Below are 19329 nucleotides of genomic sequence, written 5' to 3'. Positions count from 1 at the left end.
GGATGTACAGGCCGAATTCTCCGATTCACAATGGCAGACAGCTGTTAAATCTATTTACAAATACACGTCCTGCACCTCCTTATGGGAACTAAATCAGAGACTGCTGTTGAGATGGTATCTGACACCACATAGACTAGCCCAGTTCGACAAGCGCACCTCGAGCAACTGCTGGAGGGAATGCGGCTCCCAGGGCACCCTCCTTCATATCTTTTGGTCCTGTCCACACATTAGACAATTTTGGACCGATGTAGAGATGTTGTTGCAGGAAATCCTTTCCCTCTCCATTACATTAAGTCCCCACCTTGCTATCCTCAATCTGACTATTAGTGACATACCGCCTGACCTCCGACTTGTGGCTACGCACGTTCTCCTGGCGGCCAAACTTTTGATCGCCAGGAAATGGAAGACTAGTGTGGCTCCCAAACTTACAGAAGTGGTTGCCTTAGTACAAACTCATTACACCTATGAAACTGTCCTAGATAGGGGCAAACCCACTTACACCGGCCTACTGAACCTCTGGAACCCCTGGACCCTTTGGTACTCGACCAAGTTTAACCATTGATGAATTATTACCTATGACACGGTTGCTCTTTCAGTGCTGCTCTTCCCCCCCCCCCCCCCACTCCTCCCTTTCCTCCATTTTCCCTACCCTTACCCCCCCCTCCCCTCCCCTTGTCTTATTTTCCAGTGCTCCACATGCACTTTGTTAAAAATCCAAACTTATTACTACTAGTATACCACCAGTTTTTCATTGTTCTGTTGACTACTGTTAACTTAGCTTTGTGTCTTTGTGCGTTCCAGGTTAGGGACGCGCCCACTTTGAGTTTACTTACGTACTTAACGTCAATACCTACTCCTTATATGTTCTTTGATGCATTTCATTGATGTTCTTGTATAACTGTACATTTTGATAACTTCAATAAAAAATATTTGAAAGAAAAAAAAAAAAAAAAAAATGGACTAAAGCGGAGTTCATTTGGTCCTGAGACTTTCTGTGAGCTTGTTGGAATGTCTGTGTGTGTTCTCGTGCTTTACTGTAAGCATAAAAGGGACTTTTGTGGTGGGAGTCGCATGACAGTTCTCTTTGTGTATTTACTTCTTTATTGTGCAACTATTTACATACAATTTCAGATTTTCTTTTCCTTCCAAGTTTAAAAAAAATGTTAGGCTTGTCATGTGAAACACCTTCACCTTTTCTTGTCCTAATTTGGACCAATCATTTCCCCACTGTTAAATCATTGGACATTTTTGGCTAATAAACAATGAGCTACATGTGCAGTGTGAGAAATACCTTTGGTTGCAGAGCTGTATAATAAAAGGGTCCTTCGATTGTAAGCTCCTTTGTAAGCTCCTTAACTACTTGCCGACCAGCCGCCGTCATTCTACGGCGGCAGGTCGGCTCTCCTGGGCGAGAGCCTGTAGCTATACGGCGGCTCTTTGAGCGGCCACTAGGGGCGCGCGCGCACCCCCTGCTCGTCCGTGACTCCCGTGCGGGTGCCCGGCGAACGCCGCCGGGCACCCGCGATTGCTCGTTACAGAGCGGGGATCGGGAGCTGTGTGTGTAAACACACAGCTCTCGGTCCTGTCAGGGGGGGAAATGCTGATCCTTTGTTTATACAATGTATGAACAGAGGATCAGTGTTTCCCCTAGTGAGGCCACCCCCCCACAGTAAGAACACACCCAGGGACATACTTAACCCCTTCCCCGCCCCCTAGTGTTAACCCCTTCACTGCCAGTGGCATTTTTATAGTAATCCAATGCATTTTTATAGCACTGATCGCTATAAAAATGCCAATGGTCCCAAAAATGTGTCAAGTTTACGAAGTGTCCGCCATAATGTCGCAGTACCGAAAAAAAATCGCTGATCGCCGCCATTACTAGTAAAAAAAAATATATTAATAAAAATGCCATAAAATTACCCCCTATTTTGTAAACGCTATAACTTTTGCGCAAACCAATCAATAAACGCTTATTGCGATTTTTTTTTTACAAAAAATATGTACAAGAATACGTATCATCCTAAACTGAGGAAAAATATTTTTTTTTATATATTTTTGGGGGATATTTATTACAGCAAAAAGTAAAAAATATTCATTTTTTTAAAAATTGTCGCTCTATTTTTGTTTATAGCGCAAAAAATAAAAACCGCAGAGGTGATCAAATACCACCAAAAGAAAGCTCTATTTGTGGGGAAAAAAGGACGCCAATTTTGTTTGGGAGCCACGTCGCACGACCGCGCAATTGTCAGTTAAAGCGGCGCAGTCCCAAATCGCAAAAAGTGCTCTGGTCTTTGGGCAGCAATATGGTCCGGGGGTTAAGTGGTTAAAGTGGTTGTAAACCCTTACAAACCACATTTTGCTACAGGTAAGCCTATAATAAGCCTTACCGGTAGCTAGCTGGGATATCTCCTAAACCTGCACAATTTAGAAAATATATCCCCCTGTATCTGCATGTGCCAAAGTCATCGGCACATGCGCACTGAAGCAACGGCATGGTGTGTCGTTGCTTCAGTTAGACTGTGTCATTACCAGCGGCTCCCGATCGCATTCGCGGGAGTGACGTAATGCGACTCCGGCCAATCAAAGAGCCAGAGTACGTGGCCCCGGAAGGAAGAGGGGCAAGGAGATGGACCCAGCCTACACAGGGGACAGCACTGGATTCGTTTGCAGGTAAGTGTCACAAAATGGGCTAGTATGCGATACATACTAGCCCATTATGCCTTTAATTTGCAGGGTTTTCAGTGAGCAAACGAGGAAATAAAACCCATTAGGGTTTTCTTCCTCTTTAACTACTTCAGTCCCGGGCCATAGTAAAAAGACGGCCTCCAGGTGGCTCTATAAATCCGGGAGGCCATCTTTTTACGGCCTCGGGTGCTCCGGTCACTGCGATGCCGATGCGCGTGCCTGGCGGCCGCGATGTCTGCCAGCTACCCGCGATCGGCAGTTTTAGAGCAGGAACGTGGAGCTCTGTGTGTAAACACAGAGCTCCACGTCCTGTCAGGGAGAGGAGACTGATGCTGTGTCCTATGTACATAGGGACACAGCATCAGTTACCTCCCCCAGTCAGTCCCCTCCCCCCACAGTAAGAATCACACCCAGGATACACATTTAACCCCTTCCTCGCCCCCTAGTGTTAACTCCTTCCCTGCCAGTCAAATTTATATAGTAATCGGTGCATTTTTATAGCACTGTTCGCTGTATTAATGTGAATGGTCCCAAAAATGTGTCAAAAGTGTCCGATGTGTCCGCCACAATATCGCAGTCCTGAAAAAATTCGCAGATTGCCGTATTACTAGTAAAAAAAATTATAATAAAAAAAATGTCAATTCTATCCCCTATTTTGTAGCCAACTTTTGCGCAAACCAATCACTATACGCTTATTATGATTTTTTTATTATTTTTTTTCCCAAAAAATATGTAGAATACATATCGGCCTAAACTAAAATAATTTTTATTTTTTATTTTATTTTTGGATATTTATTATAGCAAAAAATATTGTGTTTTATTTTTCAAAATAGTTGCTATTTTTTTGTTTATAGCGCAAAAAATAAAAACCGCAGAGGTTATCAAATACCACCAAAAGAAAGCTCTATTTGTGGGGAAAAAAGGACGTCAATTTTGTTTGGGAGGCACGTCGCACGACCGCGCAATTTTAATTGCGACGCAGTGCTGAAATTTCACCTGGGCAGGAAGGGGGTATATGTGCCCAGTAAGCAAGTGGTTAAGGGTTAGGGACTGATGTGAATATACAATATAACTGTAAAGCGCTGTGTAAATTTATGGCACTACACAAGTACCTATAATAAATAAAATAAAGAAATATTATAGGTTTGGTGTGGACACTAGGGTGAAGAAGCAGACTAATAATTTAAAAACTACCGTATTTTCCGGCGTATAAGACGACTTTCTGGATGCAAAAAAATGCATCCAAAGTCGGGGGTCGTCTTATACGCTGGGTACAGTCTCAGTACTCACTTTTTTCCCCCAGCGCTGACAGTCTAACATGCTGCGATCGCGAGCGTGTATTGATTTCAAAGCCGCGCCTTCACTGCAGAGTGTTCTGTGATAGGAGGAACAAAAATCTTCCCAGCAGCGCCTCTGTTCTTTGTTCCTCCTATCACAGATGCCTTCTCATCCTCGGACGAGATGAGAAGACGTCCGTGATAGGCGGAAAACATAACAGAGGCGCTGCTGGGAAGATTTTTGTTCCTCCTATCACAGAACACTCTGCAGTGAAGGCGCGGCTTTGAAATCAATACACGCTCGCGATCGCAGCATGTTAGACTGTCAGCGCTGGGGAAAAAAAGTGAGTGTTATTGCACTGGGGGGGGGGGCAACAAGTTCAGGCACAGTGGGGGCAAGTGATGGCAATGTGGGGGCATGTAATGGCACAATGGCAATGTGGGGGCATGTAATGGCACAGTGGCAATGTGGGGGCATGTAATGGCACAATGGCAATGTGGGCAGGGCCATCTTTTCCATTGGGCACGCCGGGCAGTTGCCCGGGGGCCCCGCTTGCCTGGGGGGCCCCACCGGCTGCCCAGCAACTCCAGTAAAAAATTGTGGAGAGTGACAGGTTAGAACTGCCCATGCCCAGTTTGCGGAAATCACAGAGAAGATCCGGTCCTCCACGAGTGCGGGGGGGTTGCTGATGTAAAAAATGTAAGGGGGCACTGATATAAAGGTTCCCCCTCCTATATTAGTGACCCCCCTTACCTTAGTGTATTTACTCACCAGAGTGCCCCCCACATCAGAGTTCCCCTTTACATCAGAGTCTGCAGGATTCCCCCTTACAATGCAAGGGGGAACTCAGTCTGCGGATCCTGATGTAAGTGGGAAAGAGAAAGCAGTGGACTCTGATATAAGGTGGTCTCTGGTCACCAGAGCCCCCCTCCACATCAGAGTTCCCTCCTTAGATCTGCAGCGTTCCCCTTTACATAAGAGTTCCCTTTCACTTTCCCTTTGTGAAATAAAAAGAGTTCCCTTTCACTGTAAGGGGGAATCCTGCAGACTCTGATGTAAGAGTAAACTCTGTGCTGGCTGGGTTATAGTAACCTGACCATCATGTCAATGAAGACTTTTTTTTTACTTTTGTTTAACTTAAACACATTGCTAATAGCACTAGCTACTGTATATGTTTATAGTTTAAATACTGACATTTGCATTGTTCGGCACTGAAAACTGTAATTTTAGGTACTTTTTTTGCACTGGTAGTAAAAAATTTGGTTCTGCCAGTAAATTTTATGATTTTTGTCAATAAATTCTCGTGCGTGATTGTGTAGACAGGGCCCCTGTGCACTGTATTGCCCGGGGGCCTATAATGCTCTTAAGATGACACTGAATGTGGGGGCATGTAATGGCACAGTGGCACAGTCTGGGCAGGTAATGTAATGGCACAGTGAGGAATGTAATGGCACAGTAAGATTTGAAAAAGCCTGTTTCTGTCAGCGGTTCTGGCTCCCCCTCAGCTTCCAGAAAGACTAGTAAGAAGGGGGTAGTCTTATACAGTGAGTATATCCCAAAATCCAAATTTTTTCCTGGAAAATTAGGGGGTCGTCTTATACGCCGGGTCGTCTTATACGCCGGAAAATACGGTAATCTTACACATTCTGTTAATAATCCTAGAACATTCCACATGCCAATACACCCCTGGCTTGTCCAGGATTGTCCTAGCTCTAGATTTGTATTTCTAGATTGTACCTATAGCGCCCCTTCTGCTTCATGTGGTATCTTTGTGACTCCAGATGTCAGTGTACTATTTTCTAATACTTAAAGGCAAAATCAGTTTGCTATTTTTCCTATGAAAATGTAAAAGACGTTTTATTTAAAATCCCAGATATGTTTTCCTTTCAGATGGGATATTGTAAGGCAGGATAGTAAAATCTTCAACTTGATATAGTTATGTTCCCGTTTGAGGACTCTCAGTTGTTCTCGATTTATTTTTATTTTTTTGTGCTTTCACAGGATTACATTGGCCGGTAGGGTCAATCTAGTGGAGCAAATTCATTTATTACAGTCAACTACAAAACATTGTATTACAGATTAATTATCTTAACTTCTGTGTAAGATTTAACTGCATGCAGTTTGTCCATGCAGTTAAAATGAATAAACGCTTGCAGTTGTGTTTTGTTAGAAATTTAGGAACCTGGTCACCCTTTTGTTTTATGACACAAGCAAACCTTTTACCTATGTCTTTCTTTTCTTGCGCTTAATGATTTATTGCTAGACACAGAAGGACTGGTAGGTAAGTTTATTACGTAATGGTAGTCTAACCTAGCACCCTGAGTCGGTAGTTATTTATCTTCTTGGGATGATTCTCCAGTATTTTTATGTTTTCAGACCTGCCTCCCTATTTCCTTTTTGTAGTGTTTCACCAAGGTCTTGTTTTTGCAGCATTATGCTGAACTAAATGTCAATTTAGATGTGCAGTCATCCTAAATGTACTTTCCTAATTTTATTTTAAAATTAAGCTTTACTTGACCAAAGAATCAGTACATTTTCTGATAAACGAGATAGCTGTCAGATCTGTAGTGTTATTGGGGTTATCCGTAAAGCCTAGCACACACGATCAGAAAATCGGATGAAAAATACCACCTTCTAAGCAGTCGTGTGATAATCTGATCGTTCGTACACAGCTACCGAGAGCCAATCGCGAAAGTTCATTCAAAATTATCCGAGGGGACAAACACAGATTTTTTTTCTTGTATGATACCAGAACATGCGTTATTTGTTTAATCAGTACAGTATTCATCTGAAAAAAAATCAGAAGACCAAGACCACGGATGCTCAAACTAAAGAATACATTACAATTCAATACAACACATTACATCACTTCCGAAGTTGTATTCTGTCATACGAGAATTTTCGTAACCTAAGTATCCTCTTCGTTTTCAATATGAAATTAGCATGCAAAAAAAAGAGGACAATTGTTCGTCTGATATTCTCATCGTGTATACAAGGCTTAAGGATATTTGTAATTCACGGAAGCAGATTAGGCATTTGATCGGATAATGAGGTGGTTGGATCTTTATCAAATTTGGTGGTACACCTGTATGCCTAATACCGCGTACACATGATCGGGCATTCCGACAACAAGGCCGTGGATTTTTTTCTGACGGATCTTGGCTCAAACTTGTCTTGCATACACACGATCTACACTATAAAAGAGAAGTTCAATACCAAGTGCGCCACCCTTTGGGCTCCTTCTGCTAATCTTGTGTTAGTAGAAGTTTGGGAGAAGATTTGCGCTTATGTCATCTACTGCTGTTCACGATCTCTCGGAGTATCAGAGAAATAAGTTTGTCAAAACTCTGTGTGAATATCAGCAGCAAAACAACTTCATTATTCTAGCATTATAAAGAAGAGAATGCGCTGCATTAAAAGATTAAAAAATTTGCAGTGTGACGAATGTGCTATCTCCATTACAAACGCTAGTTTTACCAAACCGAGCGCTTCGGTCTCGTAGTTGATTCAGAGCATGCGTGGAATTGTCTACACACGCTCGGAATTTACGAGAACGGATTTTGTTGTCGGAAAATTTGCCCGTAAGGCGAGGCGCTGGTACAAAAAAATTCTCTGTACTTATTTCAATTGGCTTTACTGAATGCTCATGTGATATACAGAGCTTGAGGACGGACTGGATCCTTCCTTAAATTCCAGGATGAGATCATCTTAGAACTCCTGTATCCAGGCGGTTCTACACCTCACCATTCCCAACCAAATGCAGTAAGCCGCATTAGAGGCATTTTCCTATTGTCCTCGAGAGTACCATTACCCAACGAGCCCCCCAAAAAAGATGTGTCTGTAGCAAGCAGGGATATAGGCGTGACACCCGTTATTATTGTCCCTCCTGTCCTGACAATCCTTGTCTTTGCATGGGCATATGTTTTTTACGCTTCCACACATGAGTGAAGTTTTAGCTTAGGGTAAAGCATTTCACAGGCTAGAACACTTACACAGGGTCTCCCAAGATGCCATCGCATTATGAGAGACCCAAACCTGGAACCGAAAAGTTGAACAGTTACAAAAAAAAGTGTTAAAAAAAAAGTAAAAAATAAAAACGCACAAAAAAAAGAAAATAGTTGTCGTTTTATTGTTCTCTCCCTCTCTATTTTATCTCTATTGTTCTGCTCTTTTTTGCTGTATTCTATTCTGCAATGTTTTATTTTTATTATGTTTTATCATGCTTGCTTTTCAGGTATGTAATTTACTTTACTGTTTTCTGGTACGCCATTCAGCTGTTGCACGGATTTATTTATCTTGACAGCAACAGTGTTTGCTCCCGCCATATATAAAGCCCTGACTTCAGTGCTGTAGAAGGTGATTTCACCACCACAGTTAGAAAAGAGCATATATGCCGAAGCATGGGGGCATTAGCGGAGCGATTTTGGTCCTAATGCCACGTACATACGGTAGACATTCTGACGGAGGCTTGCCCGTGGAAAAGTCCGACCGTGTGTACGCGGCATAATGTTTTTGCGGGAGGATGCCCCCATGCTTTGGCATTTATATATTTTAGGCACAGGTTGCGTTAAACATTGTTTTATTTATTTTTTTAAAAATTGGTATTTGTTCTGCAGGTATGGTATGATCTTACTGTTATACTCTGATGTTACTTTATTGTAATGTAAACCATCATTTGCTTAGCAGGTACGCCATTCAGTTGCAGCGCGGATTTATTTAGCTTGACAGCAACAGCGTTTGCTCCCACGATACATTAAGCCGCGACTCCAACGCTGTTGGAGGTGATTTCACCACCACAGTTAAAAACAAGAGCATATATGCCGAAGCATGGGGGCAACATTCTGAAAAAATATTGTGTGGAAAAAAATGCAACACCCACCATTTTAATCTGTAGGGCCTTTGCTTAAAAAAAATATATAATGTTTGGGGGTTCAACATAACTTTCTTGCGAAAAAAAAATATGTTTTCATGTATACAAAAAGTGTCAGAAAGGGCTTTGTCTTCAAGTGGTTAGAGTGGGTGAAGCTCCTAAATGTTGTGCATAAAATGCCAGGACAGTTCAAAACCCCCCAAATGACCCCGTTTTGGAAAGTAGACACCCCAAGCTTTTTGCTTAGAGGCATGTCGAGTCCATGGAATATTTTGACACAAGTTGTGGGAATTTTATTTTATTTTTTTGCTCAAAGTTGTCACTAAATGATATATTGCTCAAACATGGCATGGGCATATGTGGAATTACACCCCAAAATACATTCTATTGCTTCTCCTGAGTACAGGGATACCACGTGTGAGACTTTTTGGGAGCCGCGTACAGGGCCCGAAAACCAAGCACCGCCTTTAAGATTTCTAAGGGCATACATTTTTGATGTCACTCCTCACTACTTATCATAGTTTCGAAGGCCATAAAATGCCAAAATAGCACAAAACCTAGCCGCGTACGGGACCCCAAAAACCAATCACCGCCTTCAGGCTTTCTAAGGGTGTCAATTTTTTATTTCACTCCTCACTGCCTATCACAGTTTCGGAGGCCGTCGAATGCCCAGATGGCACAACCCCCCCTCAAATGACCCCATTTTGGAAAGTAGACACCCCATATATATATTTTCTTTTTCTTTCTTCATTTTCAAAAACAAATGGGAGCTGTAAAATACTAAGCATGCCTCTCAGCAAATAGCTTGGGGTGTCTACTTTCCAAAATGGGGTCATTTGGGAGGGTTTTGTGCTATTTTGGCATTTTATGGCCTTCGAAACTATGATAAGTAGTGAGGAGTGACATCAAAAATGTATGCCCTTAGAAATCTTAAAGGCGGTGCTTGGTTTTCGGGCCCTGTACGCGGCTCCCAAAAAGTCCCACACGTGGTATCCCCCGTACTCGGGAGAAGCAGCAAAATGTATTTTGGGGTGCAATTACACATATGACCATGGCATGTGTGAGAAATATATCATTAAAGCGGGGGTTCACCCTAAAAAAAATTCTAACATTACATTGAGCTCACTTCCGACAATGACAGTATGCTGATCTTTTTTTATTTTTTCCCGTACATACTGTTGTATCGTTATTTTCCCCCCGGCTTCCAGATAGTGAATCCCGCGGGAGTGGGCGTTCCTATGCACAGGCTAAGTGATTGACGTATGACAAAAGCTTCCCCTCGGTGCATACAGCCGTGTCACGAGTTGCCGAAAGAAGCCGGACTGCGAGTCGGCGCTATACGGCGCCTGTGCACTGACGTTCGGCTTCTTACGGCAACTCGTGACGCGGCCGTTTGCGCCGGGGGGAAGCTTTTGTCATACGTCAATCACTTAGCCTGTGCATAGGAACGCCCATTCCCGCGGGATTCACTACCCGGAAGCCGGGGGGGGGGGAATAACGATACAACGGTATGTACGGCAAAAAAAAGATCCGCATGCTGTCAATGTCGGAAGTGAGCTCAATGTAATGTTAGAATTTTTTTAGGGTGAACCCCCGCTTTAAGTGACAACTTTTTGTACATTTTTTAAATTTTTTTTGGTCATTATTCAATCACTTGGGGCAAAAAAATGTAATATTCAATGGGCTCAACATGCCTCTCAGCAAATAGCTTGGGGTGTCTACTTTCCAAAATTAGGTCATTTGGAGGGGTTGTGTGCCATCTTGGCATTTTATGGCCTTCAAAACTGTGATAGGTAGTGAGGAGTGAAATAAAAAATTGCGCCCTTAGAAATGCTGAAGGTGGTGATTGGTTTTCGGGGTCCCATACGCGGCTAGGCTCCCAAAAAATCCCAAACATGTGGTATCCCCGTACTCAGGAGAAGCGGAAAAATAATTTTTGGGGTGCAATATAACCATGGCATGTGCAAGCAATATATAATTTAGTGACAACTTTTTGTAAAAAAAAAAAAATATATATATATATTTTTTGTCATAATTCAATAACTTAGGACAAAAAAAAAATATTCAATGGGCTCAACATGCCTCTCAGCAGTTTCCTTGGGGTATCTACTTTCCAAAATGGGGTCATTTGGGGGGGTTTTGTACTGCCCTGCCATCTTAGCACCTCAAGAAATTAGCAGTCATAAATTTAAAAGCTGTGTAAAATGTACCCTAGTTTGTAGACGCTATAACTTTTGTGAAAACCAATAAATATACGCTTATTGAGATTTTTTTTACTAAAGACATGTGGCTGAATACATTTTAGCCTAAATGTTTGACTAAAATTGAGTTTATTACAAAAAGTAGAAAATATCATTTTTTTTTTCAAAAATGTTGGTCTTTTTCCATTTATATCGCCAAAAATAAAAATCACAGAGGCAATCAAATACCGTCAAAAGAAAGCTCTATTTGTGGGAAGAAAAGGACGCAAATCTCATTTCGGTACAACATTGCATGACCGCGCAATTACCAGTTAAAGCAGCGCAGTGCCAAATTATAAAAACACCTCGGGTCCTTAACCTGCATATTGGTCTTGGTCTTAAGTGGTTAAAGGACACATCCCAGCCCCTCAACACTTCCCCAGCCCTCCTAAATTAGCCTCGCAAACCCCAGTTTCCTACTTTGTACAGACACAGCCCAGTCTGGTGTTTGCGTTCTCATGAAATTTCCTTGACATGAGTGGTGCCATATACTAAAGAGAAATAGTTTTGATGATTTAATCACCAGACCAGACCACAGCAGTGTGGAAGTAAGGGGTTGGTGTGTGATTTGGGAAGGGGTGATGGTTGTTCAGTTTGGTTTGGGGAAACTTTGACTTGTCCTTTAAAGAGGGGAAAAAATCTTAGTGCTGAAGGTATTTAGCATTTTAACGTTGGGGCTAGAGTACAGAATCAGATCATTTCTATTATACAGGAAAATGGTCACAGCCTGTATGTTAAAAAACGAAAACAAAAAAGCAGGATTTAATTAAACACCAAATGAAAATGCTTTTTCTCCTAACACAATTTCAATCCCGACAGTCTAGAAAGCTGTGTGGCTTGCAGCGACATTTTTATGTAATCATTTTGTTGTGTTTTTTTCCAGCATGAAAAATTACCTCAGAGTTCATGTCCTCTTTTGGTATTTGTAAACCCTAAGAGTGGAGGCCTAAAGGGCCGCGAACTCCTCTACAGTTTCCGCAAGCTGTTGAACCCACATCAAGTCTTTGAACTGACCAATGGTGGTCCTCTCCCTGGGTATGTCTGAACATTTTATGACATGTTTTGTTCTAGATGCTTGTAAACATCTCACAATGAACACCCTCACCTGAGGGTTTTGAATGGTAAAACTGCCCCTCATTCTAATTTTAGAAAACCTTTTAATTTTAGATGAGAAGTTGGAGTGGTGCAGGGTAAGCGCTGAAGTTTGGCCTCATAAGTTACTACATGTTGCATCTATTACTCCTTTAGGCTAGGTTCACATTGGTGCGCTCTAGTTTGCAATTGTATCTGTGCGTTATATGCAGTTTTATATGCGCTCCTGTTGACTTCTATAAAATATTGTGTTTGTGGGATATGCTTGAAAAACAATTCCGATCCATGGAGGCTCCACCTTGCATCTTCCAAGACTTAAAGGACCTGCTACTGACGGCTTGGTGCCAGATATCACGTCATACCTTCAGAGGTCTAGAGAAGTCCATACCTCGATGGGTTATGGTGGTGGGTGGTCATAATGTTATGGCCGATCAGTGTGTGTGTGTATATATGTGTATAAATAGGTGAATTAGAACAAATGTAATTTTGCCCAGCAAGTTCAAAATCCTCTTTCTTCTTGCGGATAATAAATTAATTGCATGTAAAATATTATGATCCCATTTATTTATGGGTTATCATGCTGTACAAACATAGAAATTAAAATCTGTGGTTTTCACTTTCAATGTATCTCTTGTTAAAGTTGCACCCTTGTGTAGCATAAAGACAGAGCAGAATGCAGGTAGAATAGATGACATGCCTAGGAACGTATGTTTTCTGTTTTGTGCATTTGTTTCTATAGCAATAGGCGAGGAATTAGACTAGGGGTGGACTCAAAATTTCCATGAGTCAAAATCTGAAGTGTGAGAATGAAAGTTAAATATGCTTTGTTGTGCATTGCGGATATGTGTCTTTCCATTGTCTCAACTACTGTAAATGTATTAACTTTTTCTGATGGCTGTTTTCAAATATGCAACGCTGTGAAAAATACACTCGTGGCAGCTTTGAATTTTACTTTTCAACACAAAAGTATCTATTTTAGAGAATTCCCTGACTGTTAATTAAACCTACCACAGCCACCCACACACTGCATGTTCTGTCTTTAGTACATGCGGCAGTGGCCTGAATATATTTTATTACACATATTTATATATTTTAGATTTATTTCAGTCACCCACTTCACAACCAATGTAATTGTTACAGATGGTCTTGTGTAAATTATCTTTGAATATATGTGTGTTAAGATGTACTGTTTTTTCTTAATATTGGTAGTGTAGGAAAGGGATTGCGTCTAGTTTGCCCTTCTGTTGATTGATGATTTTTTTGTCTTGTTTTGCTCTTGGATATTTCAATTATAATGCTTCTGATTTCATTTTTACCATAATGGCACTCCAGGAATAGTTACTAGAGTTACAAGCCAGTACCAAGCCTCAAAATGTACAAATTGTGATAATTTGCTCCACTTCTAGCAACCTCTGGACATCTCGTATCTAACTGTATTTAGGATCTAAAAACTTGGATGACCCAAAATTTCCTTTAACCACTAGCCAACCAGCTGCCGCAGTTATACGGCGGCAGGTCAGCTCGGCTGTGCGAGATCACGTAGCTATGCGTCATCTCACATTGCAGCCAATAGGGGCGCGTGCGCGCTCTCCCCTGGTGCCAACGCGCGTGCCCGGCAGGCGCGATCACCGACGGGCACCCGCGAGAACTGGGAGCTGTGTGTGTAAACACACAGCTCCTGGTCCTGTCGGGGAGAAATGACGGATCGTCTGTTCATACAATGTATGAACAGCGATCAGTCATTTCCCCAAGTCAGTCCCCTCCCCCCTTCAGTTAGAACACACACAGAGAACATAATCAACCCCTTCTTCGCCCCCTAGCGTTAACCCCTTCCCTGCCAGTGGCATTTTTATAGTAATCAATGCATTTTTATAGCACTGATCGCTATAAAATGCCAATGGTCCCAAAAATGTGTCAAAAGTGTCCGCCATAAGGTCGCAGTACCGATAAAAATCGCTGATCGCCGCCATTACTAGTAAAAAAAAATATTAATAAAAATGCCATAAAACTATCACCTATTTTGTAGACGCTATAACTTTTGCGCAAACCAATCAATAAATGCTTATTGCGGTTATTTTATTTGAAAAATATGTAGAAGAATACGTATCGGCCTAAACTGAGGGAAATTTTTTTTTTTTATATATATATTTTTGGGGGATATTTATTACAGCTAAAAGTAAAAAATATTCATATTTTTTTCAAAATTGTCACTCTGTTTTTGTTTATAGCGCAAAAAATAAAAACCGCAGAGGTGATTAAATACCACCAAAATAAAGCTCTATTTGTGGAAAAAAAAGTATGCCAATTTTGTTTGGGAGCCAAGTCGCAGGACCGCGCAATTGTCAGTTAAAGCGACGCAGTGCCGAATCGCAAAAAGGGGCCTGGTCATTGACCAGCAATATGGTCCGGGGCTGAAGTGGTTAATTAAAGGGGTTGTAAATCCTTGAGGGTTTTGACCTTAACGAAATGCATTAAGGTGAAAAACCTTCTGTAGTACAGCAGCCCCCTTTTTTACTTACCTGGGAATGAGCAGAGCAGCTCCAGCTGCTGTCTCAGGTGCTGCTGTCAATCAAATCCAGTGACATGGGAGCTGGGGGTCGGGCCGAGTCCTGCTGTCTGCAGCAGCACGAGTGCCCCCATGGAAAGTGGCTAGGGGCACTCGAGATCAGGAAGAGCCAGGAGAACCGCTGAGGGACCCCAGAAGAGGACGATCGGGGCTTCTCTGTGCAAAACCCTTGCATAGATGAGGTAAAAGTGACGTGTGTTTTAAAAAAAAAAAAAATGTTTTTAAAAATTCAAAACCGAAACCTTCACAACCCCTTTAAACTGACAAGACTGAAGTCATGCTTATTGGCACCTCCATCAATCACGTAAGACCAGTCCCAATAGCTATAGATGGCACTGTACTTAAGCTTTAGTCTAAATTGAAAAATCCCAGGGTGATATTTGATGCCACCTTTTGACCACATGTACAAAATGTTGTCAGAACATATTTTTTTCTCTTGAGAACCGTTGCTCGTCTGCGTCCTATACTATCATACCCTGTAGATGAAAAGCTGATCCTTGTGTTTTGTGTTCTCCCGACTCGACAACTGCAATGCTCCAGGTCTGGTGTACCTAACTCCACTACTAATCAACTACAACATATACAGAATTCTGCAGCCTGAATTCTGTGTTTATAGCAGACTTTTAGAGCCGGTTCACACTGGGGCGACTTGAGGTCGCCTCAAGTCGTCCCAAGTCGCGCTGTAGAGAAAAACAATGCAAGTGAATGGGAGCGGTGTTAATACACACGACTCGAGTCGCTCCGACTTCAGAAGAAGTTCCTGTACTACTTCAATCCGACTTGTAGGCGATTTGTACCCATTGATTTCAATGGAAGTCGCCTCCAAGTCTGATCACTGTCTTAACTGAAGCGACTTTCCAGGAAGATAACATACATTTCTCAGGCAAACCTCTCCCTCCCCCTCCCTCTCCCAGAGCTGATTGTTGTTTGATTGGCCACTGGAAAGTCTCCTGGCCTGGAGACGACTTCAAGTCGTGTTGTAAATCTCCCCAGATCGCCCTGTGGTTCATGCTCAAGTGGTGTCGAAGTCGCCTCTGAAAGTCGCGCTGGAAGTCTGAGCACTAAAAACACTGTTTAATCCATTTTTAATATTCACAGCAAAATCACCCATGTCTCCGTGTTTATTTTGTTTAGAGATCACTTTGAAAAACTCCCCCTAGCATTTTTAGCTGTTGCCATCTTGTGTAAGGGCAGATGCAGATGATTCATGTAGCATTTACTTCCTGGACACCATCTGCCCTTAGCAAAGGCATGAAAGCAGGAGGATGTGCTTGGCTGAGAAAACCCTTCCTCTCCTCCTCCAGATAAAAGAAAACTAAAATGCCAATAAAGACTGCTGTAATATGACATCATATGCCTCGGCCAAAAAACAGGAAGCAATTAAATAAATGTAAAAAAAACATTACCCTCCTATTTCTGTTTTGCCCCTCAGGTCTCTTCCCCACCTTACCCTTTGGCTTGAGGGGTGTTCCCTCCTCCTTTTTTTTATTTTCCTTTCGCCTTTTCTTTTTCTCTTCATTGCAAACTCACGGCCACATGACCCTCTTGTATGATACATGATTACCATCCATCATATCTGTTTAGCTTATCGACTTTTAACCACCTCAATACTTGGCTCTTTCACCCCCTTCCTGCCCAGGCCAATTTTCAGCTTTCAGTGCTGTTGCGCTTTGAATGACAATTACTCAGTCATAAAACAAATGTTATAATTTTTTCACACAAATAGAGCTTTCTTTTAGCTGTATTTAATCAAAGCTGTTTTTAAATTTGTAGTGCAAAAAAAAAAAGACTGAATATTTTGAAAAAAAGTATGTGTTTCTTAGTTTTTGTTATAACATTTAGCAAATAAGTAATTTTTCTTCATAAAGATTGACCAAAACTTATACTGCTACATTTCTTTGGTAAAAATAACCCAAATCAGTGTATATTATTTGGTCTGTGTGAAAGTTAAGCCTTGTACACATGATCAGATTGTTGGCCAACCGAGCGTCAGACTTTTGTCAAAAGGGCGTGTGCCTGGATTTTGTCTTGCATACTAACAGCACTCAATTGTTGGCCAACAAACACGAACATAGTGACGTACTACAAGGAATTTCAGCTCTTGAGCGCCACCCTTTGGGCACCTTTTGCTAATGTCGTGTTTGGTGAGCATTGATTCCGAGCATGTGTGTTTGTACTTTGGACTTTTTTGTGACAAACTTGTACAGACGGTAAGAAAATCTGACAAGAGACAGCTGAAAATTTACTAGCCTGCCATCCAACATTTGTTGGCCGAAAGTTGGACAACAATTGTCTGAAAGCGCGTACCAACGGTCGGATTTTAGGCCAACAGTCTGTCTTCACACAATCCCTTGCCAACAATCTGATTGTGTGTACGAGGCTTTAGACTCTACAAGCTATGGTGCCAATCCTTAAAATTTATCACACCTGATCTACTCACTGCTTGTCTCATTTCTTGAGGCCCTAACATGCTAGGACAGTACAAACATACCCCAAATTACATTTTTTTAAGTAGGCTGTCCAAGATTTTAGTAAGAAGCATGGCAAGTTTTTTGAAGATGTAATTTTTTTCCCACAATTCATTTTAAAAATTAAGAAATTCATTTTTTTTCACAAAAATGTCATATGAAGTTATTTCTCACAAGCAGCATAGGCATACTTGTAACTACACCACATTCTGCCACTCCTCCTGAGTATGGCGATACCACATGTGTGAGACTTTTACACAGCCTGGCCACATACAGAGGCCCAACATCCAAGGAGCACCATCAGGCATTATCCAGATCAGAAAATCAGATTTTTTTCTAGAAAATTACTTGGAACCCCCAAACATTATATATTTTTGTAGCAGAGGCCCTAGAGAACGAAATTGTGGTTTTGCTAATTTGTATGTAACATTGTATTTGCACAGCAGTTTTTCGAATGCAATTTTACACACTAATGTATAAATAAAATTTAATCATTTCAATGCACACAAAGACAATAAAAAAAACAAATGTTTGTTAAAATATGGTGTTGCAACAGGTAAATAGATACTAAATAAGTCACGTTTTAAAATTGTGTACATTTGTGATATGGCACCAAACTTTGGTATTTAAAAATCTCTATAGGTGACGCTTTATAAGCCTATATTGGTTACCAGTTTAGAGTTACACAGGAGGTCTGGTGCTAGAAATATTGCTCTCGCTCTGATGTCTGCTGCAGGGATACCTCCCGTGTGTGGTGCGATCGCCATTTACGTATGTGTATGGGACCAATGTGTGCGTTCGCCCTTAAATTGTGGGAGGTGGGGGCATGGGGCACTTTACATTTTTTATTTATTGGTGGGACACTGGTACACATAGATGTTTTTGTGAACTTGTACACTGTCAGATGTTGATGTTCCAATGGAACACTATTGCAGATGTTTTTGTACACTGTTACCTATGATGGGACACTATGACGGATGTTTTGTGTACTGGTACAGATGCTCATGGGGACACTTGGACAAATGTTTATAGGACAGGGACAGTGGTGCTTGGTTTACTATGTGGTAATGGCTGCAGTCTGTGCGATCTGTGACAGCTCTCTGTGTAAAATCATCACTTACAGAGAGCTGCCAGCACAGGCTGCAGCATCCCCCCGCTCCCCCACCCACTGAGCTCTCACTGAGATTAGTGGGGAGAGCTGACACAGACACGTGACTTTGGTTTGTGAAGGCTGTGATTGGACACAGCCATCACGGAATCTGCAGCTGCACGAGCACCCACTCTGAGTGACGTACGGGTACGTTCACTCAGAACAGGGAAGCTCCCACTCGGCCATTTATGTACAAATTCACTGGCTGAACTCTAAAAGACATGACTGCAGGTTTCCCTGTATCTCATGTTTAATTTAGACCCCTTTCACACATGCGGACCTTTCATTTCATCAGTTCAGTCACATCAAAATTGATGTAATCATCCGTTTTTCATCAGTGGTCATCGGTTCTTAATCAATTGTTTATCAGTGCTCATCAGTTTTTCACCAGTTTTTGTTACATCAATGCAAAAATAGATGAAAAACTGTCAGTTTACATCCTTTTTTCGTTCGAACTGTTTTTTTTAACGGAAGAAGAATAGAGCTTTGCTCAGTTTGAGTGAGGTGAAAAATTTATATAGCGCTACACATGCGAACTGAATCGCCTCTGGGCGCTTGATTTAAAAAAAAAAAAAAGATGATTGCGGATGTAAACTGATGTAAATGGATGATCATTCATTTACATCTGTTTTTTTTATAGAAATGCATTGATTTCCATTTTGCATCCATCAATGCATGGATGAAAAACAGACAAATGGGCAGCATGTGCGAAAGGGGCCTTATCCCTCTGTTTATCAGGTCATGTTCTCATTTTATGCATTTTTGTGTTATGTACTCACTGGTGTTCCTATATGACTCCTAAAACCCCTGCGTGGGTATATGTTCTAACCCTAACTGTAGCACAATTTATACTCCCTGTATGTACCATACTGTTTTTCTCCAAGAAAATAAGTAAATAGATTATACCATTATATCTATTTACTAAGGCTAACAGCATAAGGATTAAAAATAGTTAATGTTGAGAATTCAGTTCCGCTTTA

The 19329-nt window shown here is 41.6% G+C and overlaps 1 protein-coding gene across 2 annotated transcripts in view; it reads left to right on the top strand.

Moving 5' to 3' along the window:
• DGKQ (diacylglycerol kinase theta) overlaps positions 1-19329 on the top strand; it is a 224149-nt gene that overhangs the window by 177164 nt on the left and 27656 nt on the right. For both annotated transcript variants that reach the window (XM_040361947.1, XM_040361938.1), the window contains exon 16: positions 11957-12108. In XM_040361947.1, the coding sequence (XP_040217881.1) occupies positions 11957-12108 (152 nt within the window). The remainder of the gene's footprint in view (positions 1-11956; positions 12109-19329) is intronic.

The sequence above is a fragment of the Rana temporaria genome, chromosome 1 (assembly GCF_905171775.1).
Source record: "Rana temporaria chromosome 1, aRanTem1.1, whole genome shotgun sequence".
NCBI lineage: Eukaryota > Metazoa > Chordata > Amphibia > Anura > Ranidae > Rana > Rana temporaria.
The sequence above is the reverse complement of the archived record's forward strand: the minus strand, read 5'-3'. Positions and strand labels throughout refer to the sequence as shown.